The 15,313-nt window shown below is 34.9% G+C and overlaps 1 protein-coding gene across 1 annotated transcript in view; it reads left to right on the top strand.

Moving 5' to 3' along the window:
• LRP1B (LDL receptor related protein 1B) overlaps positions 1-15,313 on the top strand; it is a 2,172,360-nt gene that overhangs the window by 2,086,144 nt on the left and 70,903 nt on the right. Inside the window, 1 exon segment of the mRNA XM_020984719.1 lies at positions 1,587-1,748. Within this exon segment, the coding sequence (XP_020840378.1) occupies positions 1,587-1,748 (162 nt within the window).

The following is a 15,313-nucleotide window of genomic DNA, read 5'->3' as shown; positions in this document are numbered from 1 at the left end:
TCCATATTTAATGCAATTATGAATTCTGTGTGGCAGAAAAAAAGGAAGAAATAAAAACCATGTATATACACATATGTGTATTTGTATATATATACATGTATATACATACATATGTATATATGTATGTGTATATGATCTCACAGATTCACTATTGTGTACTGTTTCAATTATACTTTTTAAAATGTATTTGCATTTTTGTAATGGAATGTTATAATCACTTGCGTTCAAAATAAACTACTATAAATAGATTGGTAAATCATAACTTGTTGGAAAATGCATTTAGGTAGAGCTTATTTACTAACTGGCTACATTTGTAAGCTCACACCATGTGGAGGACATAGCAACAGGAGCCGGGAGATACCAGAACACTAAAACATATGGTCTAGACCTTCTGGAGTTTACAGTCTAAAGAGGATATAGTACTATTCCCGATAAGTTAACGTTGCAACAACTGCTGGGAAAAACAATAAATGGGCAAATATAGGAAAGAACAGAGAGCCTAGAATCCAATGATTTTATATTCCATTATTTGTACAATGGGAAAGGTAGGTGGTGCAGTAGATAGAGCACTGGGCTTGGAATAAGGAAGGCTTATCTTGCTGAATTCAGATCTGACCTCAGACACTTAGTAGCTGTGTGACCCTGAGCAAGTCACTTAACCCTGTTTGCTTCAGTTCTTCATCTATAAAATGAGCTGGAGAATAAAATGGCAAACCACTCCAGTATCTTTGCCAAGAAAACCCCAAATGAGATCATGGAGAGTCAAATACAACTGAAAAAAGACTTAACAACAACAATTTGTACAATAAAGTGATTTCTTCTTACTAGAGGTGTTTGAGAAGAGAATAAAGGATCACTTATTGGAAGGGGAAGAAAGAGAATTCTTGGTCAGATATGGGTTGGATTGAATAACCTCTGATGGTTATTTCAACTATGAGATCCTGTGATTCTGTGATATACAGCACAGAAAATTTTAGAGTAAAAAGGACTTAAGAGATCATCATTTCAAAAATAAGGTGATTGAGGTCTAATTAAATTTGACAAGTATTTATTAAGTGCTTAACATGTCGAATATACTTTCAATGTAAAATTAAAGGTGACAGAGGTCTCAATGTCAGGTTTTATAATCTAAATGGTAAAATGTTCAGTCATTTTTGCAGTTGTATCTGAACCTTTGTGACCCCATTTGTGATTTTCTTGGCAGAGGTACTGGAGTGCTTTGCCATTTCCTCCTCCAACTCATTTTACAGATGAGGAAATTGAGGTAAACAGGGTTAAGTGACTTGTCCAAAGTCACACAGCTAGGAAGTATGTGAGGTCAGATTTGAACTCAGCAAGATGAGCCTTCCTGACTTCCAGCTATTTAGCTGTCCCAAGGGGAAAATGACATAAATAACTATGATAAAAGGGAGATTAAAATAAGCACCAAAGATATAAGGGCCAAGCAGGTTTTGTGATTTATCCAAAGTCACACAGCTAGAGAGTGACTACTGAAGCTGAGATTAAAATTCAAGACTTTCCATCACACCATGAAGACTCATTTAAATTGTTTCCTTTCTTCTGCCTTTTTTATCCCTTACCAACAGGAAGGCCAACCTGTAGCTGTGCTCTGGGTTTTACTGGACCAAACTGCAATCAGATGGTCTGTGAGAAGTTTTGTCAAAATGGAGGGTCTTGCAGTGTCACTGCGGGGAACCAACCCTACTGCCAATGCATGCCTGAATACACCGGAGACAGATGCCAATACTGTAAGTGGAGGCTATGGCCATCAAGACGTACTTCAGCCTGGTTTGATTTTGATGTTTAATTAGATGGAATCTGTGACTGTATTTCAATCTTCTCCTTAGTTTCTGTTTTCATCTCTTCTCTTATTCATTTAGGCTTGTGTATATGTCCTCGAGCAGGCCACTTTAATTGCTGCCTCAATTATTTTTTCCTGAAAATGAAGAAGGATACTACTAGCTACCTTCATTTAAGTGGACTGTGGACAGCTCAGTTATTAGTTAAATGTATCAAAAATATGAAAAGTTTTATGTAAGCAACTTTCAACCATCCATAAATGACTTAATCATAACTAATAGTTAATCTCATGCCTTCCTCATCCCTTCCAAAATATTAGATCAAGTTAATTTTTTTAGTGGAAGGACATAATGTATTGCTTTAGCAAATCATGGATAAAAGCAGTGACTTGCTTGACTTCTCCCCCAAACCCCTCCAAATACCTGTAAATGGTGACTCTAAGAAAATCACAGAATATATTCAGTACTCAAGTAAAATGACTTTTGTATTATTCTTCCTCCTCCCATTTAATTTGTGAATATAAGAGAAATTTGACTTTAAAGACAACATCTTCAGTCTCATTTCAATGACAGTATATCTGTATGTAGCTGTGTGCTAGAAATAAGCCATAGGGTAGAATGATGCATGACAATCACTGTTCTTAGAATCTGTTCTTAGAAAGGACAGAAGTAGTTGATGTATGCTTTACTTTGAGATTCACTGAGGCTGGGAGGGCCTAATGTTTTATAAATGGCTGCACAGTTATTTCATTATCACCATTAGGAGCCAAAGCACTTACTATTTTTTTTTTACTACAGAGCACTTTATTAAAATTAACCAATTAATCCTGAGACAGAGGTTAACTAACTTGCCCAAAGTCCAGAAGTCCTAATACCATAGGCAAGATTGTTCCTCAAGCATTGTTGATCAAGATGTCAACAAACATCCCTGGAGAATGGTGAGGCAGTAGTTTGCAAGGAAGCAATCTTCTGACTGTGGACAGTTCAATGAAAATTATTAATCCAATAACTAACAAAACATAATAAGCAGAGAGTTGTATCACTATGCATATACAAATCTACTCACTAGAAATGAAGGAATGACAGAATGGTTCATTACAATGTCTAATTAAAGATCCATTAGTGGGAGGTAAAACATCAGTTCTTAGTTGTGCTGAGTAAAAACATTTCATAACTCTAATGACAAAGTAAAATGCCGAGGTCTGAAATGCAAATTAATTTGAACAGCAGAAGCCCAGGGAGGTGAGACTGAGATAAATAATGACAAAAATCAAATTAAGTTTTCTTTAAGGAAGTTGTGCAGGACCAAACATAGCTGTATTTCATGCTCTGCTGGAGCAAGGATTCTTGGTGTAAATCAAAGAAATGAATAAGAACAGTATTTTTCATTTAAACTAAAGTATTAACTGAAGGGGAAAATACCAAAGGCTATTTGTAATTTAATAGTGATAATATTAGGGCTAAAGGCCAATGTAGACAAACTGACTTTGTGTCTGAGAGACAAGTATCAAAATTAAATGGCAACCTGGATGTCCTTTTGCTGATGTTTTCTAAGTCCTTTAGTAACCTGCACAGGAAACAATTATAATTTCAGTGATGACTCCACTCATTAGAAACATCTGTGTCATGCCTTATTCCTTTTGGTTCAAATGGGCTCAGGTATTAAAATGTATGGTTTAAGAATTATTTTCATATATGATAATTCTAATTCATTATTTGAAGCCATCAGATATTTTCCTATGTCAATAATTAGATTCCATAAATCTTAATAGAGTGGGGATCTGCTCTAAATCAGGCCTAGAATGTCAAGCTAAGGGGTTTGAACTTTACAAAATAGGTAGTGGTGAAGCTACTGAAGGTTTGTGAGTAGCAGAGTGATAGTTATTAAGAGACTTTTTTCTTAGAGGATGGCTTGGAAAGGAATTATCAATTAATCAATCAGCTAGAATCATCTATCATATCTACCAGTTGCCAGTACTGGGGCACACACACACACACACACACACACACACACACACACACAATCCATGGTGTATTGACATTTCCCTGACAAACAGAGTGTATGTAGAAAATAAATACAACCGGGGACATTAAGAAAGGTATATTAAAGGAGGTAACATCTGAACTGAGCCTGGAAGGAAGTTAGTAGTCACATTCAACAACAAGAAGACCCAAAAGGAAGCATTCCAGGGATAAAGGAACAGCCCGTACAAAAGCGTGAAGCTCAGCAATGAAACATCATGGAGAAGATCAATCTGACTGGACCCTAGAGGGCACAGATGGAAGCAATGGGTAATCAGCCTGGAAGGAGAAGCTAGAGCCAGTTTGTGAAAGACTTAAAATGCTACACAGAAGAGTCTGTATTTTGTGCTTGAGGTAATAGGGAACCAATGATGTTTCCTGAGTAGGGGAGTGAAAATGGTCAGACCTGTGCTTTTAATAATATCAGTTTGGATGGAGTGTGGTTTGGTAAGGAAGGAGACATGAAAGTGTAAGATCAATTAAGAAGCTATTGAAATGGTATAGGTAAGAAGTAATGAAAACCTGAACTAGGGTGCTTGTGCCATGAGTAAAGAGAAGGGGATAGATAAAATGTGTTATGGAAGTAGAACCAATAAGACTTTGCAACTAATTGGATCTCAAGAGTCAGTGAAAGTGAAGATGAGAGTAATTCCCAGGTTACCAACTTAGGTAAATGGAGGAATAGTGGTATATTCAACAACAACAACAAAGGAAAATGAGCAAGTGTGGATATAGAAAAGAAAAAAAAAGATGAGAGACAGAGAGAGAATTTGTTACATATATACTATGAGCCAGTTACTGTTTCTTTGCTGTCTAATGTGTTAGACACTGTTTGCTCAGTGTCTGACACATTGCCTTGCACATGGTAGTCATTTAATGAATGCTTGTTGAATGAATGCATGCAATTAAGAGATCTAAATCCCACCTTCAGAAAGAAGCTATTACTTCATAGGCTTCTCTTACCTGCAGTTTACTCCTTAGGTGGTAGCTGCATCCACATATTTAGGTAACACCTTTTACTTACTTCTATTCTTAGGTTTTTTCCTTGAAAATTTCTTTAAAATAAATTAATTTAGGAATATATAATTAACTAACAGAGTTTATTTAAAACCTGTCATTTTTCTATCACTATGCTTAGCACATGTTTGGTGGAAAAAGTGATTGATGCATTTGGAGTCAAGAAAAAGTGGGTGGGTTCAAACCCTCGATGTAATTCAGTTTTATTATTAAAAAAAAAAACTTGTGTATTGAAATAGATGTGCTCTGAGGTCCCTTCCAGCTCTAAAGCAGTGATTCTATTATCCTATATATAAATGAATCAGTGAATTAAAGAAAGATTTCTTAGTAACAACAACATTAGCATTTATGTAGTTCTTTAAGGTTTGCAAAGTGTTTTACATGCTAACTCATCAATCCTCACAACTCAGTGACGTAGCCTCTATTATTATACCCATTTTATAGATGAGGAAACAGGCTGAGAGAGGTTGACTTGTCCAGTATCACATAGCTGGGTAAATATCTGAAGCAGGATTTGAATTCAAATCTTCCTGACTCCATGCCACCTAGATACCTAGTACTTATTGCTAGGACTCTATTACTGCAAAAAATGAATCCCCTAAAGGGACCACATGTATTCAAATTTGCATTATGTTGAAAGTATAATTATTTAAAATATGGTCATTGTTCTAACCCAATGGAAATATGAAGTATAAATTCTAAAAATGCAACCACTTCAAAGGATTTGTTGTTCACACTAAATGAAACCTAGCTGTACTACATGCCAGGCATTATGTTAAGTGCTTAGAATACAAACAGGAAAATGAGACACCTGATGCCTTCAAGAAGTTTTCACTGTGACAGGAGACAACTATGTTAACATTACATATATATATATATATATGTATATATATATATATATATATATATATATATATATAAATACACACATATATATATGTATATGTATGTGTGTGTATATGTGTGTGTGTGTGTGTGTGTGTGTATGAAGGAAGGATATTTTGGCCTAAGAATTCAAAGATGATGAGTTGAGATTTAAGAAGTCACTTAACAGATTCTCTTTCTAAAAGCAGTAGTAGTATTGATTCAATTACAGTTCCCAAAGGAAGAGGTAGATCTCACTATACCTAGATGGCCTTAGAACCAAACATGGGCTTTGATTGTAGCTATTTTCCTGACTACTGCAACATGTGTTTTCTGCCCCATGACCCACTTTCTACCACTTAGGATGTGGTGTAGAATTTCCTAAGTTTCTCCAATGCATGGTTTCTGGAAGTCTGGTTGGACAATGCAGGACCAGGACAAAGGAAAGATTACAGTCAGTTCTGGGGCCAGCTCTGGGCCGTGATGTCTCCTGAATCAGAACAGCCAAAGTCATGAGTGGGAGTTTCTGAATCTCCTCCATAGAATGGGCTCTAGAGATTGCTGAAGAATAAAATCGCTGATTAGAAAGGAATTCAGGAATCATCTAGAACAACCATATCTAAAAAAGAATCCTATCTACAAATTACTAATGAGTGGTATTCTAAACTTCACTAGAAAACGTCCAGTGACAGGGAAAAACCACTACTCACTACTACTTAAAATAGAGTTTTATTGATAGCTTTTGTTATTATTTCACCTATATTCCTCCTATATCCCACTCTCTTCCCCTCCAAGAGAACTCTGCCTTATAGCAAAGACTTTAAAAAAAAAAAGAAAGAAAAGAAAATTGGCAAACTCAATCAGTATGTTAGAAAAAAACATTCAACATTATATTCTACTATTTCTGTCATTTATGTGACCTTGGGTTAATCATTCATCTTCTCTCATCCTTACTTGCATCCTTTGTAAAATAATGGTATTGGACTAGATTGCCTCTAAGTCCTCTTCCAGCGCTAAAGCTATGATTCTGTTACTCTATGCATATAAATACTGTAGGAATTAAGAAAAGAAGAAAAAATAGCATCATGGAACTGGACTTTGGAGTAGGGTAGAATTTGGATAATCAAAGGGACATAGCTTTAACCCTATCAACAGATGCTATAACAATGCTATGTTACCACTAATGTTGAATTTTATTATTTACATTTTTAAAATTTTACTACATGTGTGTTATTATTGAACAATGTACTACTGAATTTATTTATAATTTATTATCAAATTTTAGTGTATTTGAACTATTACACAGATGGTTGCGTTGATTTTTAATTGCCATTCCTGTGGAGTCACAAATAAGAATTCTCTGAAACATCTAGGATATGTAGCCTACAAGGAAAGAAAGGTACCAGTGAAGGAGGAGATAAGACTCAGAGTTAATAAGCCATTCCTTTCCACTCACTTCACCATTCCTTGGTCACTCAATCTTCTCCTCTTTACTCCTTTCCCTATACACCCATTTGCCCTAACTGCCATAGAAGATCATTGAGGCATCAGACCCACGGTTTAGAGCCCTGTTTTCTCATTAAATATTTAATGTGCCCTTTACCTGCACATCTCTGATATTTCTCAGTGAAATGTTCAACCTAGAAAGAAAGGCACCTAATTTGAAATGTGTGAGATAGCATAGGTTCATTTTCAGTCTGCCATGATTGGTATAGAAAAAGTCTGGTTAACCAGTAGGAAAATGACATAGCCAAATAAATACATTCTTGATCTTCAAATTTTTTTCATTCACATCAGTGGACTTAGAGGAAACTCAGGGTTAGAGGAAAAAAAATATCTTTGAGGATCAATTTTAAAGAATAAACTTTACCTATTATGCTGGAAGAGCAGAATTAATTAAGGAAAGATTTGTGTTACAAAGGCTTGTTTTCCTTTGAATGAAATGTAAAGGAGAAATCAGAGTGGGAACTACCAAATATATGCATGTCCCTCAGAAAAGAATAACATTTTAAAAATAGATTTAATGGAAAGATTGAAATAGATTTCCCAAAACAGATGGAAGAGATGTCATAAGGAAGATAAAATGTGTACCGTGATGACTTGAAGAAACCTCTACCACATACATATTGTGAACAGAAGGCCAAGATTGGAATTCCTTATCAGGAATAAATGCATATGTGTGAGAAGAACAGAAATGAACATTTTACATTCTGAAATGTTATTTATTTACTTACTATTCAAAAGTACTTGCACCATTTTTATTTCTTTAAGTTATTCTTCAAACAAGTAACAACACAATGTTTGTCAAGGCAAATATGGATACTTAGAAGCAATACAGTAACTTTGTGACTTGTGATTCGACTAAATATGGATTAAGAACAAACGCTTGAAGAATGTGTAATTACCATCACTGGCAACATAGCAGTAGCTTGTTTCTATACCAGCTGCACAAATCTTGAATTTTAGATGATTATAATCTCACAATATTTCAGATGCAACGTTTCATCTCCTAAATATGCCAATATTGGAGTGATATAATCATCTCCTACAGCTTGCTAAAAATTAAAATGGTTTTGACAATAGAGACAGTTATGTGTGCCTTTACCTTTCCTAACCTAAGGGGAAAACAATGAGGAAAATAATATAAGAGGGAATGGTAGCCCAAAGAAATGGATACAGAAATATTGACTATGGTATTTCAACTGTTCAGTTTAAGATCTGTAAAATAAAAAAAAAAAAGGTGAATTTCTTAAGTAGATTTTTTTTTACTTAAATTAAGTGAATGTCCATTTGGGAGACTATAAAAGAAATTCAATGCTTTGCATTAAAAGGGAAAAAAAACTTGCAGTAATTGTGATTCTGGCCCAATTGGTATTAAGCAAACTGCATGGATCCACAAATAATTATCTTCAAACACAATTGGGTCTTTGAAAACAATATAGTACATAAATCATGCACAGACAGACACACAGATTAAACAAAAATATTTACTTGAGGCTTACCCCAAACCAAACAAATTGTTTCTAGTTGAATGCTTCTGCAAACATCATTTTTTAAAGAATTAATTTAAATGTAAATTTAAGGTTACTTTTTAAACAGGGTGTTTCATATCAGATTTGGATGGTCTCCTGACATGTTTTGGAATAATGCCACAATTCAGGGAAGCTTAAATGCTTTAAGGAGAATGAAACAAAATTAGACTCCTGTCTTTTCCAGCCTTAATGTTTAACAAATGAGGTTTCCATCAATGAAAAGTGGATACTATTATTCTATCTTGTGGGAAAGAAGCTCTTCTGATAATTAATATCATTATAAATAACTCTATTATGATTCTTCTCTGTGACAAGAAGGATTATTGGTCAATAAGTACAGCATGAACTTACAAAGCCATGAGAAGCTTAAAATTGGATACAGGAAAGATCTGTAGTCTTTAAAAGATGCTTCCAAATATATGGGGGGGGGAGACATGAGGCTAAAGAAGGAAGGCAGGAACATCAACTTTACCTAAATTTATATAACAAACCAAGTAAGAATTACTTACAAAAATGAGCAAATCTAAAGATCAGCACCTCATCTGAAATAGTGAATTCATTAATTTCTTCATCTGTTCTATGTTAGTCACAGAAAATACTTCAGATACTTGGTACAGGATTTAACTTAAATGATGGAATAAAGGAATCAAAATGCAAAGAATCTAAATACCATCAAATGTCTTAACAGAGAAATACTCAGACTAAAACAAAACAACAAAAAATATATTTGAATACTAAAGATCAATTTTTAGCTTTTCTCAGTACCCTTTTCACTAACTTCTTATCTACATGAGAGAAGGTATATTCGGGCCCAAACCAAATGAATACTTAAGCAAATGTCCAGAGACCCTTTCATACCAATAAATGTCTTCGTTGGTGAGGCTCACATAGTTTCACAGCTGAAAGGGACCTTCTTGACCACCTACTAAAGCCTATTGGGGAACACTACAGTGACCCAGGAAGTATTCTTCCAGCATTCATTTAAACTACTCCAGTGAGAAAGAACTAATCCATTTTGGGAAGATTTCCTTACTTCAAGCCTAAATTTGCCTCAGAAATTTTTACCTGGTTAAGTCTTCTAGGGCAAAATAGAACAAATCTAATCCATCTTCCATGTAATAGGCTTCAAAAACTTTAATGACAACTACCATGTTCTCTGTCTTCTTTTTTCCATACTTAATATTTCTTCAAATGATCCTCATGAAATGGCCCTTTGGCATCCCAGCTGCCCTCCTCTCAATGTACCATAGCTTATCAATGTCTTTCCTAACATATATTACTTGGAACTAAACACAATATTCCATCTGAGGTATCTCCAGGGCAGTAGACGGTGACACTATCGCTACCTTATTCCCATAAACTGTTTTTCACAATGCAGTATGTAGTGTGCCAATACTCTCTTGCCCCCCAGATCTTTCTTCAGACAAACTCTGGTCTAACGGCATATCATGCACTTGGAAATTATGTTAGAATTTTTGTTTAAAAGTCAAATAACCAAATTTGAGTTGCTGAATTCTCATGAGCAACCTGGATCTAAATTCATGATGGCAGTCTAACCCATTTTACCAATATGATGCTCATCAGAAATTTTGGTGCTTTTATAAAACCTTGATATCAACAGTGTGGGTGCTGCCCCCACTGATGCATGTCATAACCTCTCTATCTTATCATCCAGTACTATCATTGTCCATATTTTTAAAAGCCTTCATAGAGAAGCTGTCCCACATGGTAGAGGCAATCTTCTTGTTCTTTTAATATCTCAGAAGTGCCATTGTGCCCAATGTCCCATCTCTGAGGAAACTAGCTAGCACAACTAGAGTGCTGTACCTGGAATTAGGAAGACCCGAGTTCAAATTTGGCTTCAGACACTTACCAGTTATATGATCCTAGGTAAGCCATTTAGCCTCTGTTTACCTCAGTTGCCTCATCTGTACAATAGGGATAATAATAGCACCTACCTTTCAGGGTTTTTATGAGAATCAAATGACACTGTTTATAAATCTCTTTGCAAGCTTTAAAATGATATATAAATGCTAGCTGTTGTTGTTGTTGTTATTTTCTGTCATTTTCAAATGACCAGACTACTTTCTTTTCCTTTCTTGATCTGACCAAGAATTACTCTTTACCCTTTTGATTAGTCCAACTATCTCTCAGGTCAAATTGATAACATAAATTCCTGCAAACTAGGAGTGACTTAAGACCCATCTACACCATCCAAGACTATTACAGTTTGAAGGACAAACAGCCTAAACTCACTCTTTAGACATCTTGGTATTAAGGGAATGAATACAAGAGATAATCTCCTAAATGTATTTGTCTCTCTATAGAGCTAATGCAGAAGTGTATAGACCAAAGAACACTGAATCACCACTACTGTTATCAACATCCTTAACAACTCTAGACATTTTAAAGTACCTATTTTGTGCAGAGTGCTTCTGTGCATCAATTTTTTTTTCAGATAAAGATTCTGTCTATGATACTTTGAGCCTTAAGTTTGATCAGAAAGCCAAAGAATAAAGATTTCTTTTTATACAACTTGCAGCATAGGAGCAAGTATGGTGTGAGTAACCCTTGGTACAACAGCCTTAAAAGGTGAAGATTTCACTCCATACTTTTTCTTTAGAGAAACTGATAACCACATTAAAACCAGTTTCCTTTTTTGAAGCAAAGATAATGAAGCAAGGTGCTTAACAATATTATTGAAGAAAATCATTATGGTTAAATATTGAAAAAAGTAGTTTCCTGAACAAATTCAACCCTTCACTCATTTTAGCTTATAACTTTAAAAAAAAATATCTAGATAGAGATGTAAAATTTAAGGGAGCTGTCCGCATATTTTATCTACATGGTACCAAATGGCTAGAATTAAGAAACTACGTGCATAATTGTCTGAATTTATGAGTTTTCATCCAATTGCTTAATCTAAGTATATCATTAATTCCCCTGGAAAACTTAAGCAGCATTACAGTTCTCATTGTCCAGATGCATCCACAGTACTGAACAATGAATGAATCACCTTGAATTTGATGCAGGTTGTAAAACTTTTCAGAAACTAATTATTTTTTAAAGTAATTTCAGAATAAATTATTTCAAAGATAAGTTACATTAATTCTATTCATGTTGCCTAATCATGTTGAAGGTTAATTATTATTAACTATAACTAGAGTTAAAATCATTTTGTATAGTCTTAAAAAGTGATGAAGATAATATTCAAGGGCAGAAAAACAGTTCTATTTTATATTCGTATTCTGTTTTCCATTAGCATTCCAGACCCAAAAGAAATGAGCATCTGACTAGTCAGAAAAATCCTTGTCTATTTGCCACCCTATACCAGTTGACTTTCTCAAAATTTCAGTGAACTCAAAATAAATAATAATCTTTTCAACCTTGCATGCTATTTTTATTCTTCTTGTTACCATCACTAGGCTAGGAATGATTCTTTTGATATTACATGCATTTGCCATCTTACTTTATTTCTGTCTTCAAAGGAGCAAAATAGAAAGGAAAGAACAGAAGAAAGGTACATCCAAACATATCAAAAAGCATGACTTCAGGATATTTTAGGTTTTTAAAAGTATATAATTGTGACTCATGGTATTTCAGGAGATTTCCTTTTCTCCATTGGTTTTATATATAGCAGCTACATAGGCATGATTGAAAAGAAATACACACACTTTCTTATATCCTTTCTGAATATGAACCCTTCTTTCTAGAAAGTCTCTGTACCTTGAAGTGATATTAATTCCTGCTTCTTTGCCCTTTTTTTCCTACTGCTCCAAACACCTTGAATGCCCTTATCTTTGTTTCATCACATCCTAAATATCTTTCAAGGTCTAGTTCAAATTCTTCCCTGAAGCCTGACAATCCCATGCTTCAGTGATTCCAACCTTCTCTGGAGTAACATTACATTTACAGTCTGATCATATGCTGTCATTTATCACTCAAATTATTTCCTCTGGTTGTCTTGCTGCCTCTGTTGGTTTGTAAGCTGAGGGTCATTGTACTCCACAGCCCCTAGCCCAAGTGTTCTGGCATATTGTAAGCACTCAGTCAATATTCAGTTGAAACATATGTTATGTCAATTATTCAATCAAACAGTAAGAATTCATGAAGGGCTTGCTATGTACATGGTGTTGTGCTAGGTAGTAAGAACACAATGAAAGGCAAAAACAGTGTGATCTCAAGGAACTTGCATTATTTTATTTTATTTTATTTTGTTTTATTTCATTTTTTGGTGAGGCAATTGGGGTTAAGTGACTTGCCCAAGAGTCATACAGCTAGTGAGTGTTATGTGTCTGAGGCCAGATTTGAGCTCAGGTCCTCCTGACTCTTGGGCCAGTGCTCTATCCATTGTGCAACCTAGCTGCCCCTGGAACTTGTATTATTTTATGGCAGACAACTATGTAAATAAATTGATACATATAAGATATATACAGAGTAGATGGGAGGTAATCTTACAAGTATCCTCTCTCAATCAACAAGGATTTATTTATTAAGCATCTGCTATTATTAAGAACCTACCACATAGGTACTTAATATTGATATAATATAAAAAATCCAGAGTAGGAAAATAACATACTTAAGGAGACAGAATTAGTGATGAAACTAGATGAAGAATTCAATTAAAAATTCACTACTTTTTAAATAATTTTGCACCATTGTCTATAGTGCCCTTTCCATTTTTCCACTTAATGAAACTTCTCAGAGCCAGGAAAACAAAGTTTTATCCCAAGAAAGCGCAAGCTCACTGTTCTTATTTAATGTTCATTGTACCTTGTCTGATGTGTCAGATTTAGCTCTAGCCAACTGCTCAAGCTTCCCTCTTCTCACTGACAAGTATCTGGGGAAGCACCTGGGCCCCTGAAAAGACATATTTTATGAAACCCCTTAGCTCATGGATCATTTTTCTAATATTGTAATGCTCAAGCTAACATAATTAAATTCAACAACTGACATGTATTAAATGTTTACTATGTTTAAGGCACTCTGCTAGACCCTGGAGATAACAAGCAAGAATCAAAATAGTTCCTGTCCTCAAGGAGCTAATATTGTACTAGGGTTCTGGGTTCTGTAGCTAGATTTCCAACGGTCTGTGAACCTTGATGGTAAAAAAATATATGCATCCTTATTTTCACCTACCATTGTCTAGTGACTCCATGTTTCTTCATTGGATGTCCTCTATGCCTGGAATGCTCTCTCTCTCTCCTCCTCTCCACCTCTTGGGTCCCTCTAGGAACTCTCACCTTCTATAAGTCTTTCCCAATCCCCCTTAATGGTAGTGCTTTCCCTTCATTGATTATCTCCAGCTATTCACACACACACACACACACACACACATGTATTTTTGTGTGTGTATATGTATACATACACACATATATGTGAGATGTGTAACTATGTACAAAAAAGATATATAGACAGATGTGTCCGTATATCTTGTTTATACATATGTCTTTATTTATATATCTATTTCTATATCTATATATCTTCTTTGTATATAGTTGTTTATATATGGTCTCCCCCAAGAGATTGTGAGTTCTTTGAGGGCAGACACCATGTTTTTGCTTTTTATTGTATTGCTAGTGCTTGGCACATAAAGTACCTGACACATAGTAATGAATGTTTGTTGTCTAATGGACTGACCTCTAACTGAAATTTAGCATTTTATTTATGTCCTTTTTTTAAAAGTACAACAGGTGAAAATTTGTGTAAGAAGTTTTTAACTTCTGTACCATCAGGCAAAAGTTTCATTTTCTAAGAACAACCTTTAAAATCTTTGACTTCCTTACACATCAAATTCTCATCTAGTCAGAAAATTATATACGTAATTGTTTCCTTATATAGTAAAAGCTTTGGGGTTTGAGTTTGACTGTCCTTAGAGTTATATTCTCATTTTGCCTTTTAAATTTTTTTTTCACTTTTTCTTTTTAGAGGCAATCAGGGTTAAGTGACTTGCCCAGGATCACACAGCTAGAAGTGTCTGATGCTGTATTTGAACTCAGGTCCTTCTGACTTGTGTTCTATTCACTGTGCCACCTAGCTGCTCCTGTTTTGCCTTTTTTTTTAGTCATGAATTAGAAGATGTTAATTTTCTTAGTAAGAGCTATGTTTGTAGGAAGTTTCTTAACTATAATCAGAGTTGTGCCCACATTTTTTTAAAGATTCATTAATTTATTTATTTTTAGTTTTCAACATTCACTTCCACAAGATTTTGAGTTCCAAATTTTCTCTCCATCTCGTCCCTTCCCCCACCCCAAGGCAGAGGGCATTCTGAATACCCTTTCCACTAATCTGCCCTCCCTTCTATCTATACCCCACTTCTCTTTTCCCCTTCCTCTTCTGTTTTCCTGTAGGGCAGGATAGATTTCTATACCCTATTGCCTATATATCTTATTCCCAGTTGCATATGAAAACAATTTTTTAACATTTGTTTTTAAAACTTTGGGTTCCAAATTTTCACCCTTCCTCCCTCCCCACCCACCCTTATTGAGAAGCAAGTAACTTGATACAGGTCATACTTGTATAGTCATGCAAAACACTTCCATAGTAGTTATGCTGTGGAAAACTAACTATATTTCCCTT

This window comes from Phascolarctos cinereus, unplaced genomic scaffold (assembly GCF_003287225.1).
Source record: "Phascolarctos cinereus isolate Bilbo 61053 unplaced genomic scaffold, phaCin_HiC Scaffold_726;HRSCAF=1367, whole genome shotgun sequence".
Classification (NCBI taxonomy): Eukaryota; Metazoa; Chordata; class Mammalia; order Diprotodontia; family Phascolarctidae; genus Phascolarctos; species Phascolarctos cinereus.
Note: the sequence above shows the minus strand (reverse complement) of the source record. Positions and strands in the feature narration are given on the sequence as shown.